General features: G+C 41.4%; 1 protein-coding gene across 4 annotated transcripts in view; it reads left to right on the top strand.

Moving 5' to 3' along the window:
• Positions 1-18,143, top strand: part of CHST9 (carbohydrate sulfotransferase 9) — a 93,183-nt gene extending 75,040 nt beyond the window's left edge. For all 4 annotated transcript variants that reach the window (XM_068932422.1, XM_068932423.1, XM_068932424.1 and 1 more), the window contains one exon: positions 14,272-18,143. In XM_068932422.1, the coding sequence (XP_068788523.1) occupies positions 14,272-15,369 (1,098 nt within the window). In that variant the 3' untranslated portion in view covers positions 15,370-18,143. The remainder of the gene's footprint in view (positions 1-14,271) is intronic.
• The last annotated feature ends 1,414 nt before the right edge of the window (positions 18,144-19,557 follow it).

Genomic DNA, 19,557 nt, shown 5'->3' with positions numbered 1-19,557 from the left:
GGAATTGCTTGTCTGCTCTGTTTGCAGTTAACTAAGAAATGTCTAATTTTACAGTAGAGTTGCATCACCTTAATGTGGTGGTGTACCCAAACAAAACTATGAAATGTTGGATTGGGGGCAAGTGGTAAGACAGTAATTTTAAATGGATGCTAATGAAGCTGTTCATGCCGCATTCCACAACTAACTTTCTTTGAACTTCCAAGAAATAGAAGAATGTTTTAAATAAGAAAGCAATCTTATTTTCAAGCCTGTAGTCTAGCGCACCGTTACAGAGACACTGTGTGTTTTTTGAAGTAATATTACTTCAAAAAAAATTGAACTGGAGTGGATTTTCATAGAATACTTTCCATGGAAAGACTCTATTTATTTTCAGTACTGAAGTAAAAACTTTTATATGCAGGATCAAATCCTTACCTGGCTTAAACTCCTGTAGCTCCACTGAAGTCAGTGCACCACCACTAAGTTAAACTATCTGCCAGAAATTTTAGTGGGAGAGAAGTCATTCTTCAGAAGATGAATGATTTTACCATTTGACAGGAGCAGGAGTGTGAAGGGGCAAATATTAGGGAATATCTCGTTGAGAGGTCACTGAAAAAAGGGAGGGGACTGCGAAATGATAAAGCGGCTGTGTTAGCGTTCTCCTGCTAGGTTAAACCCTCACCAACTATGGGGATTTGGGACACCTTACATCCTGAACACCTCTGTTTTCTGGTTGGTTCTTAGTTCCTTCTAGGCAAAGTTTGGTGAAATATGGCATAGATATATCACTGAGGTACTCTGCTTCCAAAAAATGCCTTGCGTACAGTTGTCACTTTCACTGGCTCATGTTCCATTTGGTCTTGAGGCATTTGCTCGTTTTCCTTGGGCTCCTTTTTGTCATTTATATATGTAAGTATGTATGTATGTATAACTGCAGCCTTAGAGTCATCCAGAAATGTTATGCGCTCTGCTTGTCAATACCTGCTTTTACTATCTTTGCAACTTAAGGGTCAATCCAGGTACCTATGTCCAGCCTGATTAGCTGTGGAGCATATTAACTATTGCAAGGGAAAATGCAAGGAGACAAGAACAAACGTTGCACTTTAATTGTGTAACAGCCCTGGCTAAAAAACACATTACAGACTGCCTGTTGAAATGTGTCTGAAGGCAATCCTTTGTTTCTTCTTTACCACTCAGGTTTGTCTGTGTTGTGGTCTTGATGTATACTCCTACACGTGGTTTTGCCCAGTGCCTCCCAGAAGCTCTGCAGAACCATCAAGAATATACGTATTTGTAATATGAATCTGCAGCTCTTTGTGTGGCTAGATTTTTGGGATAAAATCCCAGCTGTGTTTGAGGACAGACTTGAACCTGTCCCCTCTGCAGTGAAATTGCAGGCCAGGTCAGCAGGCTGGCTGCTGGGAGTCCTCCACAATATCTTTCCTGTTGCTTTGTCCCTGAGGAGCTCTTTCCTCAAGGCAAGCTCTCTCACAGTGGCATAGCCGTTTGTTAGAGTCTGAACATCCCTGTCAGGGAGCATTTCCCTTTCTGCACATAGGGATGAGCAATGATCATGGATGATTTGTTCATCCTTCAGTATCCACGCGGTGTAACAAACCTACATTAATACGAGTAAAAGTTTGCAGTCCTGTCCAGATGAATTGCTTTTCCTTGTGCTCTGCTGTGCTCTAATTCAGTACCCTTGTCCCCTTCCATCCTTTCATGCGACGTAGCTAGCAAAAGCTCCATGTGTGCTGGTTTGCGAGCGCTGCTACTTTGTGCTTAAGAAGGGAAGTGGGCATGTTCCTACTTCCATTTTCCCAATTGTGTGTTCACATTCCTCAGTGTTACTTTGTTCCTTTGAAATCAGGAGTTTTAATAGCCCTCCAAAGAACTAGTGTATTTAGTCCACTAAACAAACTGAGCTATTATTTCATTTTCCTGTGCTTCATAGACTCACATAGTTGAGGTTGGGAGGGACCTCTGGAGATCATCTGGCCCAACCCCCCTGCTCAAGATCAGCTAGAGCAGGTTGTTCAGGATAGTGTCCAGTCAGATTTTGAGTATCTCTAAGGACTCAGATTCCACAGCCTCTCTGGGCAACCTGCTCCAGCATTCAGTCACCCTCACAGTAAAAAAGTTTCTTCTTATGTTCACCTGGAATTTCATGTGTTTCAGCTTGTGCCCGTTGCATCTTGTCCTGTCACTGGGCACGACAGAGAAGAGTCTGGCCCTGTCTGCTTTACCCCATCCTGTTAGATATTTATAAACATTGCCAAATAGGTCCCTGAACAGGCCAAAGTCTGTTTTTTTTCCCCTTGGTCTCTCCTTGCAGAATCCTGAACTCCATCTCATGGTCACTGCAGCCAAGGCTGCCCACAGCCTTCACATCCCTGCCCAATTCTTCCTTGTTTGTAAGCATGAGGTCTAGCAGAACACGTACCTTCATCAGCTGCTTGATCACCTGTGCTAGGAAGTTGTCATCAGTGCGCTCCAGAAAACTCCTGGTTAAAGTCCCCATGAGGACCAGGGCCTGCAAACTTGAGGCTTTTTCCAGGTGCCTGAAGATCTCATCTTCTCCCTGATCAGTGGGTCTATAGCAGACACCCACCACAATGTCGCTCAGGTCTGTCTGCCCTCTAATCTTGTTCCATGAGCTGTCAGCTGGCTCATCATGCATCCTCCAGGCATCCCTGCTGCTCTCTTGCATAAGAAAGCTGCCCTTCCTTGCTGTCCCAGCCTGTCCTTCATAAAGAGCCTGTACCCGTCAATGGCAGCAGCACTACAGCCACGTGAGCTATCGCACCACATCTCTGTGATCGTAGCCCTGCAACTGCACACAGATCTCTTTCTTCCTGTTTGTTGCCCATGCTGCGTGCATGAGCGGACAGGCACTTCGGGGAGGCCCGTAGTCATGCTGATTTCCCAGAAAAGGTGTGAGAGCTTTCCCCATCATGCTGTCCCATAAGCACTTCCTTATTTATGTGCATATGCTTGAGGTGGGCCACCTTCAGCCACATGTTCTTGATTACGAGGTCCCTCCTGCTCACGCTGCCACCCTGCACACTTGGCTTGCCAGTAAGCAGCAGAAGTTGCTTTTTCCTTTCAAACTCACTTATTATGTGGTCCTTGATCAGATAGGAAAATCTGAACAAGAAAATGGTTCGTATCTGCAAACAGAAATCTAGTGCCCTGCACATAACATTTTCGTTCTTCTAAGCTGATCTAGGCTGTTCCTGATACCTTCCTTTATCCCTTGAAGTTTAGATAATGCAGTAATCCTTCACTGATGAAATAATATGTAGTAAGAGATGCTAAATGTTAGAAAAAATGCAGGAGGAAGTATTATTCAAATAAGAACAGCAGACATTTGTATTTGAGAATGCTTTCAGGATCCCTTTGGAGAAAACCATTTGTGGGGCTGTATAAACAGGAATATATATGCACTATGTACTAGGATGTTAAGATTAACATATCTTCAGTTTTGTGAGGAACGATTCTTCTTGTGGAAAAACAAGGATTAGTGTATGTAACAGACTAAGTCTGGATGTTCAGCACAAGTATTAGAAGAAACGATGCGAGGTATGAGGAATAAAAAGCAAAATGAGGTGTGAGGAATAAAAGGCAAAATGGGCCAGGAAGTTAAGAGTTGTGATCCTAACTCTCAGCTTGCTGACTGTCAGTTCTCACTCTGTAAAATGGCAAAGGCTTTTCACCAGTATCATACAGAAATTAACAATAACAATATTCACATGAGGTAGGCAGTTATTATCTGTCCTTGTTTTGCAGACCTGGAAAAATGAAGTGTGAAGATCAAGTGGCTTGCTCAGAGGTATAAAACCAAACTCTGCGGCTCTGGCCTGTGCATCTATGTGTAACCACAACGCAGTTCTGTAATTATTTCTCCACTTCAAAGAGGGATTGTGATTGAATGAGTTAATGTTTGTGTGGCAAACTGAAGGTCTGTAGCACTACTTATAGATTAATGCACACTGAGAAGACAGCCATACAAAAAACCTGCCACAGAATAAGCTAGGATGTTTCCTCTTACCCGTGGTAAACATTACGTAGTTCCCTTCAGTGAAAATAGGGTGCGTTACTTTACGCTTAACACGAAGAGAGTGCATGCAATGGATAATTCCCGTTGCAGATTCACAGCCTGTCTTGTCCCACAGTAATTTATGAATATGATCAATTTTCAAGCATTACTGTTTTTGTGAACTCAAGCACATGAAATTGTATAAAAGCGTATGTAGGTAGCCAAATTCAGATGTCTTGCTTATGCTGGAAAATGAGTGTGTTTACCTGCAGACAAGACAAACCTGCAGGAAATGGATTCCATTTACCAGTAAAAAATCTCTATGGATCTTACCGTAGCCACTAATGTGAGAAATATTGCCATGTGTGCAAAAATACAACATTATATTACAAGCCTCTCTTACCAAAAGAGATGGTGGCTTTTGTGGGAAAGGAGTACAGTCATTAGTCTTCATTTTTACATCTTTCTGGTTATAAATGCCCTTGGTTCCCTAGGGAAACTTTCTCAGGCACTTTGCCCAGCCGTCTCCCTGTCAATCCTTTCCCCGGGAACGTTTGAACCCAGGGCCAATTTTAGCCTACTCTGATGAGGAGCTAAGAGGAGAGCTCAAAGATGTGCTGAGTGGCAACTGGTTAGAGGAGAAAATATTATCCTCAGTGAGGAAAAGGCAGTCAGTCATATCGCAGCTCCGTTTCTGTTTCAGGAGGAGGCCAAGGGCTGGCCAGGGAGGCTGAATACGACTGTACAGCCCCTGCATTGCCCACTGCTGGGAGATGGGGAAGGACAGGATCTGGGAGTGCTGGCCAGGGAGACACAGGATAGGGGAAATATGATACAAGCCCCTGCAAAACTAGGCCATCACTTCTTTCACCGCTTGTAAGAGCAGCTTATTGAACAGCTTGGTTGTAGCTTAATGTTTGCAGCTGAAATAATTCCTTTAAAGTAATTGTTGGAAAGGATTTGGTACCTGATTCAAAGCCCTTTGCACCTAAAATTGCATTGTTTCACCTTATAACACGTGTTCTTTGCTCTGATTGTGAATGTAGATATCTTAACAGGTATCCAAGCTCCACATTTGGCTATTCAGAAGAACACCTAAGCGCCTATTTAAGCAGCTAAGTCTTCATTGTAGATCAGGAGGGCAGATTAGGAAGGAAACTGAAAAATTCAAGTTCAGTTGAATTCTGGAGTTCAACCCCAGTACAGAGCTCTGATAACCTCTGCTTGTTTGTCACCTACCAGGAGGGGCCGCTGAGCCTGGCAGGCTTGTTCCTCTGCAAGAGTGGATGAGCCCTGGTGTTGGCAGGACTGATCCAACCCAGACCTGTCCTAGGAATCCGCAAATGCCTGTATCAACAGAAAAGCTCACACCTGACAGATTGCGTGAAGCACAGATATGCCAGGCTGTCGTCTTAAAACAGCGTTGGCATGTCTTTGGAAAGTAAGTCAGTGACTAGAGCAGCCATCCCTGATGTGAGGAAATCCAGGTTCGTTTGCTCCGTCTGTCTATGGTGATTCAAGCTTACAACCTCCAGAGTTAAACATCACGAAGTCTGATTGCCCTCTGGGGAGATGCATAAACCTGCTCAGGCAGATAGTCTCCCATGGTGGGGTGGATGCTCTGACTACCGAGTGCCAGGACACTGTCCCTAATATGTCTGGATAGAGGGATGTTGGTGATGATGAGAGATGTTGGTGTCAGCCCTTGTCTTTGAGGAGAAAAACAGATATTGTTGAAAATACAACGCGTGCTCGGGAATGCCTGCCTGGGTTGAGTTGTGAACATGCAAGAGGCGTTATTTATTTTCCCCTTCATGATATGACTGTGTATATGAAATACCATATACTTGAAAGTGATAATTTTGAGAATTGCATTTGTCAACAGAGAGAGCTCTTAGATTATTTGACTTCTTTTTTTTTAAGTTATAAAAAAAAGGCACATGCTCATTATTTAATGAGCTCAAATAAGACACCAATATATAATATTCATACTTCAGACTTAAACTCCAAATATGTATATCTTTATATATAAATAAAAAATAAACCTACTAGTCGGTGGAATCAGATAATCTTTTTTTCCTTATATTCTTCATAAAATGAGTATCTTGTGCTTAGTTTGAGTCCGTTTTGAATTTCATGTTGTTTAAGCTGCTTTACTGTGAGTTCCCATTATTCCATATAGAAATTGGAGTGAGTACTGAGTGAAGCTTTCTGGTCACTGGCTTCAGTAGCTAAGTTAGGTTTTATTAATAGAACATGCAAAGGAGAACCACAGAGCTCAGAATTAAATACTGTTGAAACATGCTGGATTATTTGTACCCAAAATGAGCAAGGCTGCATAGGAAGGAGGCAGGGCTGAATTTGGCCAACTGTAGGTGTTCCTTTATCTGAAAGTTGCTTTTTTACTAACAAAGCATTTTAACAACCTATCTCAAGACAAGTACTCTGTGTAAACTGGACGCAGTCTCTGTCTAAACCCAAGTTGCTTGGGCTATAGCAGCTCTATGCTTACTTTAAAATCTGTGGATTGTGCAGTGAAGAAACCCAAACCCATTAAACTGTTACTGGAAAGCTAGAGGCGTACCTTCAACACTGTGCTATCCAGAAAGCAAATAATCATTGCTATTAACTTTGAGACATCTCCAGTAAGCTCGAGATGATGGCTATTAGTAATAAAGGGGTGGGACAGTCATTTTTACTGTCAATACTTTGTTGTAGTTGTCTTGGTGAATCTTTAATGTCACACAAATGTACATGACCTTGCAAGTTTCTGGTAACCGTAGCGTCTTATTTGGGACTTTTTCTATCAGACCGTGCCTTGATCTTTTTTATTCTTACCTTTTTGAGCATATTTTGGAGAAATCAAAGGTTTTGCCTGTGAGGGTAGATAGAGGAGGGAATTAATTCTAGATTTGAACAAGAATTGGCAAGTAAAATTAGAGATTAATTTTCTTCATTCAGGTTGCTGACCATATGAATCAGCTTGTTGAGGTGGCTTGTGCAGATTGTCTTGCTTCATTAGCCTGGGTGACTTTGTGCGTTTTGTGTATAAAGGCAGAACAGCAAGAAGAGAAGGGGAGCCCAAAGCAGTGCTGGTGCTGTATTTGGGAGGCCCCCCTGTCCCTTTGTCAAATGACTATCTATCTTATCCTATTGGGCCTCTCTGCTTTCCCTATGGCCTGTGGGCCTGGGTTGTAGACTCCTAAAATCAGCTGTGGGTTGGTGCTGCTCCTTCAGCTTTTTCCACATCATCTCATTTCCTGACACACTGGCACACCACATTTAAAAAACAAACAAACAAAAAAAACACCTCCTTCCCTCTCCCCTCTTCTTCCTCTTTCCTTGCTGTAACTCCAAGACACCCTGTTAATGAGACTGCATAGCCGCCTGCTAATAGAGTCAAGGGGAAATAGCCGCTGACTAATCAGCTGTGTTTCAGAAAGCATCATTTAAAATTATCTGTATCTGGTAGTTAAAACTTAGCTGCTGTATGTTTTTTTCTTTTTACCATTAGTTATTCTCTTTTGTGTCTTACTTGATGTTCATAAGTACTCCTCTTTAACTGAACTTTTTCAACTACGAAACGTAAAATTTGCCTCTTTCTGTGCAGGAAGCTCTGATCATCTCATGCTCTTTTCTCTCTTTTTTTTTTTTTCCTCCACTCCTTTAGTAATCATAGAAATGCTTGGTACAAGTGCATATGTTCTAGGGATACATATGTTATAGGCAAATGTTGTGTCTGTCATAGTAAAGTTTTGCCTGTCAGGCTTATGAATGATGGTGCCATGTAAGAAATATTTCTAGATCTTAATCTGGAGGAAAGATAAGATTTCTGCTATTTTGTGATCTTTTGAGAACTTTAGGGACAGAAAGAGCTATGAAGGTTCAAAGCACAAATGTTCTATACTTCCTCTTTCCTAATGGAACTCTGTACAAACCACAAGGCAATATTATATTTCTCTGAAAGAAGCATCTCTACTGAGTTTGCACCGTTCACAAGCAATACTTGTGTGAACTTGTGTGAATACTTGTGTGAATACTTGTGCTTGAGGGAGCGTAGCAGTGTTGATTTTTCCCTGAATAAATTGGATAAGCCAAAGATTCATTACTCCACTGGGAGGAGAGAGGCTAGTGGTGCTTATCTCCAGAGTAGCTATCTTAAGCACGGGTGATAAATCAAGAGGTTTATCTTCACAGCATGGAAGGTGAAGCACCTCAGTAGCAAATATTTCCAGTCACTTGCTGCCATCCTTCATTGGGTGACCACTTCAGTTGTTTTCCCCCCAAGAGCTCCTTTAGGGACTTATTTAGCTCACTGACTTTACGTTACACGATTTCTCTGATGTGGGAAAGTGATGAGCATATGTCCTTGTTGCCTCAGATGGCATTGCAGTCAAGGAGTCTGGCCATTCCAAATTCTGCTTAGCAAATACTATTCTAGCACAAAAAGGTTAAGGATAGTCCCTACTTTTGGCAAGCTCAGAAAAACTTTTACATATATGCTATGTATTAATTTACATGTTTTTACACTTAAATTGAGATAGCAAAAGCTCCAGGCTTCGCTGGTGCATGCTAGAGGTCAGATTCATGAAAGCTTTTCCTCACATTTCAACTACGTGTTAATTCTGACCCCCAACTGCCACAGTCGTGGACCTCTACCGAAGAAATCCTTCTAGCTGTGCCCAATTAAGTGTTTAGGCTGAAATTATATGTTATATTTTGAAAGACTTACACCTACCTACAATCCAAGTAAGATGATGATGCTTTTATAGCTCTTCAGTATTCATATTGCCTGTGTTTGAAGACCTGAATTTGGATGTTGATTTCCCTGTGCTCCCTAACCAATGAGGAGTCAGAGAGTGAATCAGATAAACCTTGTCTTAGACGAGCCCCTTTCTTTGGTTTCTACAGAGAGATGCTAGGGAAACAAGTAGGGTTAACTGAAGTTAGGCGGTCACTGTAATATAATCCTCACATTAGAAGCAACGTTGAAGAAATATGTTTATACACTGAAATGACGTATCTAATGATCTCAGTCCATGGTGAACTTTGATACTGCCTGAACATATCTAGTACCAAAGGACTAGAATTTAAGATCAGATGCCGTGTGCTCCAAGCATATACTGTATTTCTAATTCCTGTCACTTCATGAGTGGGAGGGCTGTGTCCTCTGTCATATGTAAGCTTCTGCAAGTGTGTACTGCAGAACCCCTGGCTAGGGTTGATCTTTGTCCAGAAAAAAAAAAGTTCCTTCCTTATGAATATTTGTTTTTCGTAAGTTTCATTTGGAAAAAATATTTCCAACCTGCTCTTGTCTTAAGGAATGAACTGAAGTTTTTATCACCCTTGAATACTCATGTTGGTAGAGCACCCACATTAGGTATTTAATATAATAGCGCTGAGAGAGTCCTTAAGGCGCTCAAACCTGCCACGGTCACTTGACTAGTGAAAGTGACGGTGAAAGTGAAACCCCAGTGAAAAGCAGAGTACAGTATATTCCCAGTATACTCATGCAGGCATGTGAACATGCCTGCTCCTAAGAAGCATCATAAAGACTATTTGAGGCAGCCTGTGTTACAGGACAGAAGATATTTTAGCTGTTGAGAAACAAACCAGCGTTACTGATACCCGAAACGTAGTTATTCAGTAGCACAGAAGAGCACAGTATAACAGAATCTTTCTTTCTTCCTCTACCCCACGTTTTCTTTTGGACTCATTTCATTTTATTATTCTGGTTAGTAAAAATGAATAACCAACACTAAAACTGTAGGAAATACAGCACTGTCTTCACTGCAAGCCATTAAATCTTTGTAAATCAGCTCTGAAATACCGTTTTTCCCAATACATCATTATCTTTTTGCATGGCAGGATGCTCTAATTGCAAACTGTCTAGATGAGATCCCACCAGTGCATTGTAAAAGTACCACAAAGCGCAATTGGATGAGTCTTAACCGTTCTTGGCAGTAGTCAATCTCTTCCACCTCAGTGGCTTGTGAAGGTACTAGGGGAAAGGATAGCTTCGATGTGCATAAGAGAAAGTATTGGCTACTTATTTCTACAGTGAGGAGAAATCCTTCTGTGAATGAGGGAGGAGCAGGGAATCTCCAGCAATAAAAATGTAGAAAAAATCCGTGAACCCATTAATGACCTCAGAAATGCCTTTTGTTTCAGCAGCTTCACTGAGCTGCCTTCCAGTAGCCAAATACCACACTGAGACTCTATTAAATTCCTTTTTTTTTCTTTGTATTTAAATGAATTTTTACGTCTTTCTTCAGTTCCTGCTTAGCCAAAGTGAGACAGAGGTTATACGCATACTTTTCTAAATTAGACTCATGGCCATTTCATAACTTCCTTTCATATATATCAGTGCAAGCAGAGAACATGGCACTCTGCATAATTACTGGCAAGGGTACAACACTTCATTGAATTTTAATTCTCCAATGAAAGGTATCCAACCTGCTGCATAGGTTGTCAGCATGTCTCAAGGACAGCTTTGCCTCTGTCCGAGGTGATCACAGAGCTTAGTTTCCTTTGCCAGTCAACTACTTCCCACACATACATGCTTTTTAGGAAACTTTGAATGGCTGTCTCTGTACTTGGACACTTGTCTCAGAGTACTGCAGAAGCTTTTGCACAGGATGATCAGAATCCAGTTAGTGACCATTAAGGGTTTATCTATTTGGTGCCTGTTGTTGGTATGCGTTTAGGTATTTTCAAAAATAATGGTGCTCAGCAGCTGGTGGAGTCGACTGTTAGGAACATAGGTATAATGACCCCCCCCCCCCTTTTTAAAAAAAAAAAAAAAGTATTTGCTTTTTGTCGGGGGTTTCTTGTTTTCCCCTTTCCACTTTGAAAACAAGTCAGTGTAAAATGGAGAAGTTCAGCTCTTTAAGGCATCATAACAGAGGCACTAAAAAATCGCTAGCACCAAGAGGAAGCCGAAGAAAATGGATCACTTTTTGTAAGCCTAATATTGTAAAATATTAAAATCCTTTCAAAGCATATTGCTTTCGGCTGAATAAACCAGATTTTTAGGTAGTTTTATTTAAGAAATATGGCACTACCTATTCAAGTTCCTGTTAATTTCCTAAGAAACCTTTTCAGTGAAATATCTCTCATCAAACTCAAAGCTCTATTCATTCCTTGATTCATCTCAGTGTCACTAGTTACTAATCCAGTTAACTAAGGCAGGTATATAGGTAAGTTTAATCTCCTATTTGAGTTGGAGAACTTCCATAGCAGCTGGCAATATGCCTTTAAAAATTATCATAATCCTTTCCCATTCTTAGATATAGCATGTTACAGCCAGCATTTGCTGCATGCGCAGATTTCCTTGTGGAGCTTATGATAACATTTATTAGGCATTGTTGTATTCACTATGGGATATGTACGTCAAGGAGAAGGGGAAGCAGCTAATAATATTTTACATATGTAGATTTTTTTTTTTTTGTCCTCAGAACTTCCTGTGTCGTTGTTTTTCCCCTAGGTCTTTTTTCCCCCCTCTGTTTGGGGCTTTTTCTTCCTGATAGTTTTTTTCTTCTTTTAGCTCATCTTGCTTAGAGGAAACCCCTTTCAAGTGATTCCCACTGTGCATATATTGTTCCTTTAGGGTGTTACCTGCGATTTCACTGAATGGTTCTGCCCATCCTTTTCTGAAGTTTTTGATCCCATGAAAAATCCTTCAGCAGTAGTTCCTACAGCTGTATTCAGTTACTGAAACTGAAATGCCATCTTCTTCTGCTATCTCCTTAGGTTATCATGTGAGGTTGGTCCTGGATCCAAGGCTGACTATTTGAAATGAAACAAATCAAAACCACACATATTTCAGTCTTCCTTTTTTTCACGTGGCCTGATGGAACCAAGGCAACTTTCCACTAGTCAAAATGGTAGACTGAATTCAGAAGCCTGAACTTTCCTCTGAAGTGTATGACTCATTGTAGTGGATTTACTTTGATACTGAGCTGGTTTATGTGTTATGTGTCTCCTAAAGTAGACTGCTACATTCAGATTATATAGCATAGGAAGAGATGAGGTACTATTGCCCTCTCTTGAATTTTCCCTGTTTTGGGGAACCTCAGTCGAATCAGATATCATTGGAGAGACTCTTCTGAATTATAAAATTTCTGCTAAAGGTGAGCTGATAAATCTATGATCTTCAGTTACTTTATCATCATAGTATAACTTCATTCCTACCTTTGTTGAGCCTTGTACTGTACGGTTGGTTTTTGTGTAGCCCGTACACATTTTCATCTTTTTAAATTCCAGGTTTTCCTTTTAAGGTCAAAACGTTTAATTTCCCTTTATTTGCAAGTCTGTGATTCCGTGGTAGCATTTATAAGGTGTCATTCACTGTGATGCTGAAATTCCCATTAGGCTCGCAGAGCTTTCCTGTTTTACTGCTCGTACCACCTTCTGTTATTATACACTAACCATGCTCCTGAATTCTTTCCATCCTAGAGCAGGAGGGATAAATCTCTAGGCACGTGCATTTTAGTTTTTTAAAGAATGAAATATTAGACAGTAGAATTAAAAATGAGACAATATCTGAGAAGCAGACCAGGCCAAACTGAAACAATTAAAGTAGCCTTTTGCAGCTCTATAAACACCAACATGCACTGTGTCTCAGATGAATAAGTTCTGAATGGCTCTGTGCTCTATTTGCTTTCATCAATATAAAAATCGTTTTACTGAACTAAGGTTCAGTGAAAACAAAGACCTGGTATTTAGAAGTTTGTGGCAGTACAGAATGGCCTGATTCCCCTGTGTTCTTCTTGTCACTGGAAATTATTATACTGCCAGATAGGCTAACTTTCCTTGGAACTGCTTGTTTTTCTATGGGCTTTATTTCAAACTGGCATTCAGATCTGTGTTCCATGCATTCCTCTTTCTTAGATTATTCCTCTGAATGTTAACAGCTTTTTTTGAATCAGCTATGAACTTGCTGCCCCGCAAATCCACACTTATGGTTTGCCAGTCTGAAAATCAACTTGCCAGTAAATATTTAATCAGTTTATGGGAAAAGGGTTTTCTTACACCCATTTCAAAAAAAAAAAAATAGACTTATGAAATCAGGCAATCTGCATATGCCTAACTTCTCTCTTTGTCTGGCTATCTTTTATTTGCCCCGAGAAGTTTAAAAATGTGTTGACCAGCTTCTGCCTTCTCAGGAAGCATAATGAAAATAGGCGGTTGGATGGACCGCCTAATGCTGCAGACTTGCTTGCTGTAGGGAGAAAGACTATACAAGCCTTAATAGACACAAGAGAACTCACTTGGAAATGAGAGAACAGCAATACTCAAACTGCAAGAAAATCTTTGGTCAACTTGTACGTTACTAGACCCTGGAAACCACAAAACACAGATCCAAGCTTTGCCATTTCTGCTGCACAAAAGCTGGTAACATTAGAAGAGATGTTTGGGAGGAAAGTCCCATCTTTTCACAGTCTTGGCAGGTTTGCTGGTTGATGCTTAGGTAGCTGGATATCATGAATGTTGATGTTTAAGTAGATCAGATGAAATAAGCTCTAAAAGCCACTGTTTTGCCCCATCATCTGTGAAGGCAGCTAGATCAGATGCAGACATTGGTATTGCAGGTACCTGCATGTAAGCAGGTGCATCCCACTTCCATGATCTATCTGTAGGGGGGCAGGAGGTGACCCTTTATGGAGGGGGATTTCCATTGTCATTGTATCCTGCTCCAACCCCCTGATGTTAGTTATTTAGGAACCGTAGCGTGGCCCCCCTACCACAGGCACTGGCCTTGCAACCACGGAGTAACAAGGCCTGCTCCAAGCCCTGCTGGTAAAAGTAGATGCAGCAGCTGCTAGCTTGACTGTGCCAGCACAGTGTGGAAAGCTATTAACACCAGTGCAAGTCAACCAGTGCTGTCATGGGGGAAGAAATCTATTAGCTATAGAAAAGCACCTGGTCATCCCTACCAGTACTGTCAGCCTCCCTGCGTGAACCTCTTCTGATTTCTTAAAAAGTTTGGCTTAAGCTATTTATTTTTGTAGGAAGACCTACTGTTTGCTAACAGGTAAGCATCAGAAGCATGTATTTCAATAATTAGCCCAGCTTGTTGCTAAATTAGGTGTATCAATCAAGCAGTTCAAACAGGTTTTGTAGTACTAAACATGCCTTGCCACCATGCATGCATGTGAACGAGCACCACCATGCTCATCACTGTTACAATGTGGATGAGCTCAGCTGTGCTGTGGCTGCATTTTAAGGTCTCATTCTCTCAATGTTTGCAGGATTTCAAGTTACCACCTCCTGGGGAGCCAAGGAGAGCAGCCAAGAACAGGAGCACTGCTACTGGCCTCAGGAAGCAAGAGACGGTGGCCTCAGGGGGCAAGCCTTCACAGGGGAAGGCTGACCCTTTTGGTGTGGTAGCTGTCTCCTTGGCGAGCCGACTGTCAGACCAGCAGAAAATGACCAAGTCGTTTCTCAGCCAATTCAGAGAGCTGTATTTACCCCCTGCAATGCGCCCTTTAAACAAGAGTTTAATCAAGGGAGACAAGTGGAAGGATGTTGATGGTGCCCAGGAAAAACGCAGATCCTTCCTTTATGGCTTCTGTAAAAAATACAACAGCGGAAAGAAGCTGCGAACCCACCTTGTGCATGTGGTGTCAAGGATTTATGTGGAGGATAGATACAAGATCCTGTACTGCGAAGTGCCTAAAGCAGGCTGCTCCAACTGGAAAAGGGTTCTCATGGTGCTCAGTGGACTTGCTGCTTCAGCTCACAACATTTCCCATGATGATGTACACTACGGTAAGCATCTAAAGAAACTAGACAGTTATGACCTGAAAGGGATATACGCACGTTTGAACTCTTACACTAAAACTATATTTGTACGTGACCCAATGGAAAGACTGGTATCTGCGTTCAGGGATAAGTTTGAACATCCAAACAGCTATTACCATCCAGTATTTGGGAAGGCAATAATTAAGAAATACAGACAAAATGCAAATGAAGAAGCATTGAAAACAGGATCGGGAGTTAAGTTCAAAGAGTTTATCCAGTATTTGTTAGACTCCCATCGGCCGGTAGGAATGGACATACACTGGGAGCAAGTCAGTAAGCTCTGCTATCCCTGCCTCATCAACTATGATTTTATAGGAAAGTTTGAAACCCTGGAAGAAGATGCTAATTACTTTTTGCAGCTGGTAGGTGCTCCAGCTGAGCTGAAGTTTCCTAATTTCAAAGACCGACATTCCTCTGATGAAAGAACAAATGCAGAAGTAGTGAGGCAATACTTAAAGGAATTGTCTAAGCAAGAGAGACAGCTGACCTACGACTTCTACTACCTGGATTACTTAATGTTCAATTATACATCACCAGTTGTATAGCACCAGAATCGCTTCAGGCTTCTATTAGTTATTTATCATTTCAGGATTCGAAACAACTACTTTGATGTTAGCCCTGAAAGGAAACAAAGTAACTGCTAAGTGGAGTTGTCTTGACTCTAGGTATAAGCTGGAGTGACATCAATTGACATAAAATTATAAGCAAACGCACAAAAAAAGACCTGTAAACAGCCTAGATTGCACTAAAATGCCTGAAAAAAGCTGCTTTTACCGTTATAGATTATGTTGTGGAAGCAGTAGCACAGGCAGCTGTTGCATTAGTTTACCTAATGTTCTTTTAATGGTTTAAGAAGAAAGCATTCAGAATAACATGATTCTTGCTGTTTTAGAAATTGTTTTTGAAGCTATTTTTGAATGTATTTTTTACTTTCTGTAGCTTATCAATAAAAAAAGGCATTGGCTAATTTTCTAAAATGTTTGCAGTGTTCTCAGTTTTGAGGCTTGGTTGTTTGATTACCATTAGACTGTAGCTATTTTCAGAGCTGGCTATATTTTATTGAAGGATGCTTTTGAATACAAATGCAGGAAAACTACAAATAATGCAGCAGCCAGCTGTTGTGCAGAAGAGGTTTTGGTAAGCCTGCAATCCCAAGTCATGGACCACAACCCCATTTTAGCTGATGCACTACAGATGACACAAAAAAGACCTCCCTCTCAGGGAATTGACACATACTATTAAAATTAATGTTTTAACTTACAGTACAGTCAAATACATGATGCACAGTGTGCTTCCAGTATTCAAGGAAATCTTCATCTTAAGTGGTAGGGCAAAGTCTTAGGTGTTGGCAATGGGACCTTCTGCTGAGAAGCACCTTCAGTGCAGTTGCTGTGACTGCTCTGTGTCTGCCAATGTTGGATCATGTATGCCCATCGCCTCCGAAATCCATGGACTACTTTTTTTCTCCCAGGGCTTCGAGGGAAAATGCTATCTCCTGCATTTTACTGTCCTTTCTGCCTTGTTAGCATCCAGCAAAGCCCAGGGTTGGGAGTGGATGCCCCGGTGTTAAACAGCAAGATGGGTATTGCTGATGAGTCCTAGAGGCAGTTTGTGTCTGGAGTCCCACAGTCATGGTTGTAAAAGGAAAAGGTGCTATCCCCCTGACTCTCCCCTCCTCTCCCTCAAGTGCTGTCTAATCGGTATGCATGCAGTTATTCCTGTGATCCGTAGTGGCACATGGTGGTGTAGAATGGGTGACCAGAATAGTGTTCTAGGAAGCAGAAAAATCTCTGCAAAATGGATAGGGAGAAATTCCTATGCCTGTCCTTCTGAAATAAAGGTGACACCTCTTGTTTGGATACCATATGATCTGTGGCGTTTGGCTCTGGCATCTTCGCATAACAATTAATAGACTAATGCAATAGTCTGACAGGAAACTGATGCAAGGAAAATATTATTTGTCCCCTGTTTTTAACAAGTGTTCACTATTAAAACTATTACTGTCCTTCCCCGTCCTTTCATGCAGTTGCATGGCTTTAGTATTTCCACAGGACTCATCATGGGCCTTTGCTGAAGGGAGAGACCATTTCCTACTGTACCCTTGCTGCTTGTTTCTCTCTGCTTCCTCTTTAGCAGACAAAAAAAGCCCCTTCCAGCCTCCAGAGTACCACTGCGTAGCCTAGCGGGCTCCACACGTTTCTCCCAAGGCAGGCTGAGCCCCTCTGAAAGGGAAAGGTAAAGAGTACACTGGGCAGTGAGAGGCAAAGGTAGTGCTGCGTTTGGCTACTAGCTGGCCGCACCTGTAGCAGCCCATTCCCTGGGGACCTTGGAGGAAAGAGAAAAGTCCCACAAGCCATCCTCCCCAGATGGCGAGGACAGGAGCCAGCCCTCAGCACTGAAGAGGGCGTAGCAGAGCACCTCGGGCACGTGGACGTGCCCAAGTTTACTCACGTGAGCCGTTCCCCTGTCTAGCTGGACCCACGGATGGTCACACGAGAAGCATTTGGGGAAAGGGATGGGATAGCTAAACATTTACTCAGCTTAATAGTGTATCCCTAAATCTTCCCTTTATCCTTAAGATTGTGACTGACTTCCACCTTCTTCCCCAGTACAAATCCCTCCCGGTTTGTCTATAGTGCCATTCCCGGAGCTGGGAACACGGTTTCTGTGGGGAGAAGGCAGCTGCCCTACAGCTGATGACGGCCCTTTGGGAAAGGCGCTGGAGAGAGGTTTCCTTGTAGTTGCTCCCAGCCATTCTTGCAGCACCTCCTGCATGCCTGTCACTTTTTTTAACGGGTAGGATGAAGTTCCCTGTGCCTTTACTGAGCACAACCTTTTCCTGTATTTGGCCTTGCACTTTGATGACTGTTGTTCTTGAGTGGGAATCTGCATTATGACCTTAAAGAGCACGTCCTGTCAGAGTTTCAGTTTTGTGTGATCCATTCCTAAGTTATGTGAAAACAAAGAAAATCCTTAGTTTTCACTCAGGTTTTTACCGTGCTGTATAGGCATCTTTTCCACTGATGCAGCAGAAATCTCTAGATTCTCTGATCTTTTAAGTGTTGATACCCACCTCCAATTCTGAATGAATTTCTCTGTCTTTGTAGGCAGTTCTTTCAGGTAGTTAAAGACATCGCATAAAAAATGAACGTGCACTGACCTTTCGATGTCTGCCTATTTTCTCTGTTTTGTCTGTTGTGAATGTGTATTAGTTCGTTGTTAATTTACAGACAAGAAACTGTCTTATGTACTAATATAGTCCAAAAATATTTGAGAAAAAAGAAGTTTAACATGCTAATAAAGAATGCAGAACAATTTATATATGAGTTTTGTATGAATTAATTATTTGAGGGAAATAAGTAGTAGTGAATTACAAAGTCTCTGAAGAACTTGAGTTTAACCTTAAGCTTGAGCAAGTGGCAAACTTTCAGCTTATCTGATCAGGGAATGAAAGATTTGGGGGTGGCAGTATATCTGTATTGAAAAAGCTACACAAGCTCATAAGATTTCATCTACTAACTGGTCTTAGGTAAAGCCTTTGTTTGAGTGGGGGAGGGGGGAAGGGAAGCAGTTATTAGCAAATGTTTGGCTTCTGCAAATGAAAAGGAAAATGACATTGATTTGCATGCATCTGTGGACATAGGCGTCAGGTCCCTGGATTGTCATCTGAAAATCTGGTATGGTTTGCATTTGTGATTTAAAAGGGGAGGACACTACTTAAGGTCTTTAAAGTGTGTATGTGCCCAGAAGCATAATTGTTTTAGCTGCACTGTTGTTCTATGGCTCTAGTGAAAGTAATTTAACTTCTTTGTATGCTCAACTTCAAGTTTCATAGCCCCTAACTGCACTTAAAAATTCATTTTTTGAAAATCTAACCCAGACTTTCGTAAAGAAGAGCCTCTCCATAGCCATCTTCAGTGACCTAAGGGATTCAAATGATCTCCGTAGCAGAATCTAGATTGTACTTTGCCTCATTAACCACATTTTGAAAATCACCAGCCTGCTTTGCCAGGAATTAAGTTACATGATTTAAAATTAACATAAGAGTTTAGCATAATTGAAGTGGGACTATGATATCTGACTTGTGGGATTATAAGAGATAAAGGCATAATTTGCAGCATAAAACATAACCTCTATTTTAAAAGTAAATTTTAAAAGGTCAAAGTGTGAGGTCAAGGTGTAACTTACCTTATATTTTTTAAGGTTGTCAGGCAAAACCAAAAACTGAAGGTCGTCCACTACAACTTACGTGAAATCTCAACTCCACAACTATGCATAGATTTTTATTTCACTCAGAAAATCATACTGAACGTATGCAGAAGAGGAATGAAAACACGCTCCACAACATTCAGTAATGCAATTACACTTATACTAAAGATCAGCTGCAGCATGCAGAGCCTCTTTTCAGGGGTGTCATTAAGGCAACTGCTTTTTAGTTACGAATATTTCTTCATTTCAAGATCTCAAAGCATTTCTTTGATGCAGGTCTGTTGTCAGGTGAAGTCAAAAGGCCTGTGAAGGCATTACAGCGAGCCTGTGGAAGGGCTGGAGCGGAAGGAGAGCTCTCTCTTTGCAAGTTTGTCTCTTGAAAACACCGGACAGTTGTGCTTCCCTCCTGAAGCAAAACCTTGATTTTTTGGAAATTAACAGTGTTCCATATTTGCCTTTCCTCTTAAAAGAATCAGTATAAATCTGCAAATGAATGAAACTGCACAGATATGCATTTTCAAATT

Source organism: Struthio camelus, chromosome 2 (genome assembly GCF_040807025.1).
Source record: "Struthio camelus isolate bStrCam1 chromosome 2, bStrCam1.hap1, whole genome shotgun sequence".
NCBI lineage: Eukaryota > Metazoa > Chordata > Aves > Struthioniformes > Struthionidae > Struthio > Struthio camelus.
Note: the sequence above shows the minus strand (reverse complement) of the source record. Positions and strands in the feature narration are given on the sequence as shown.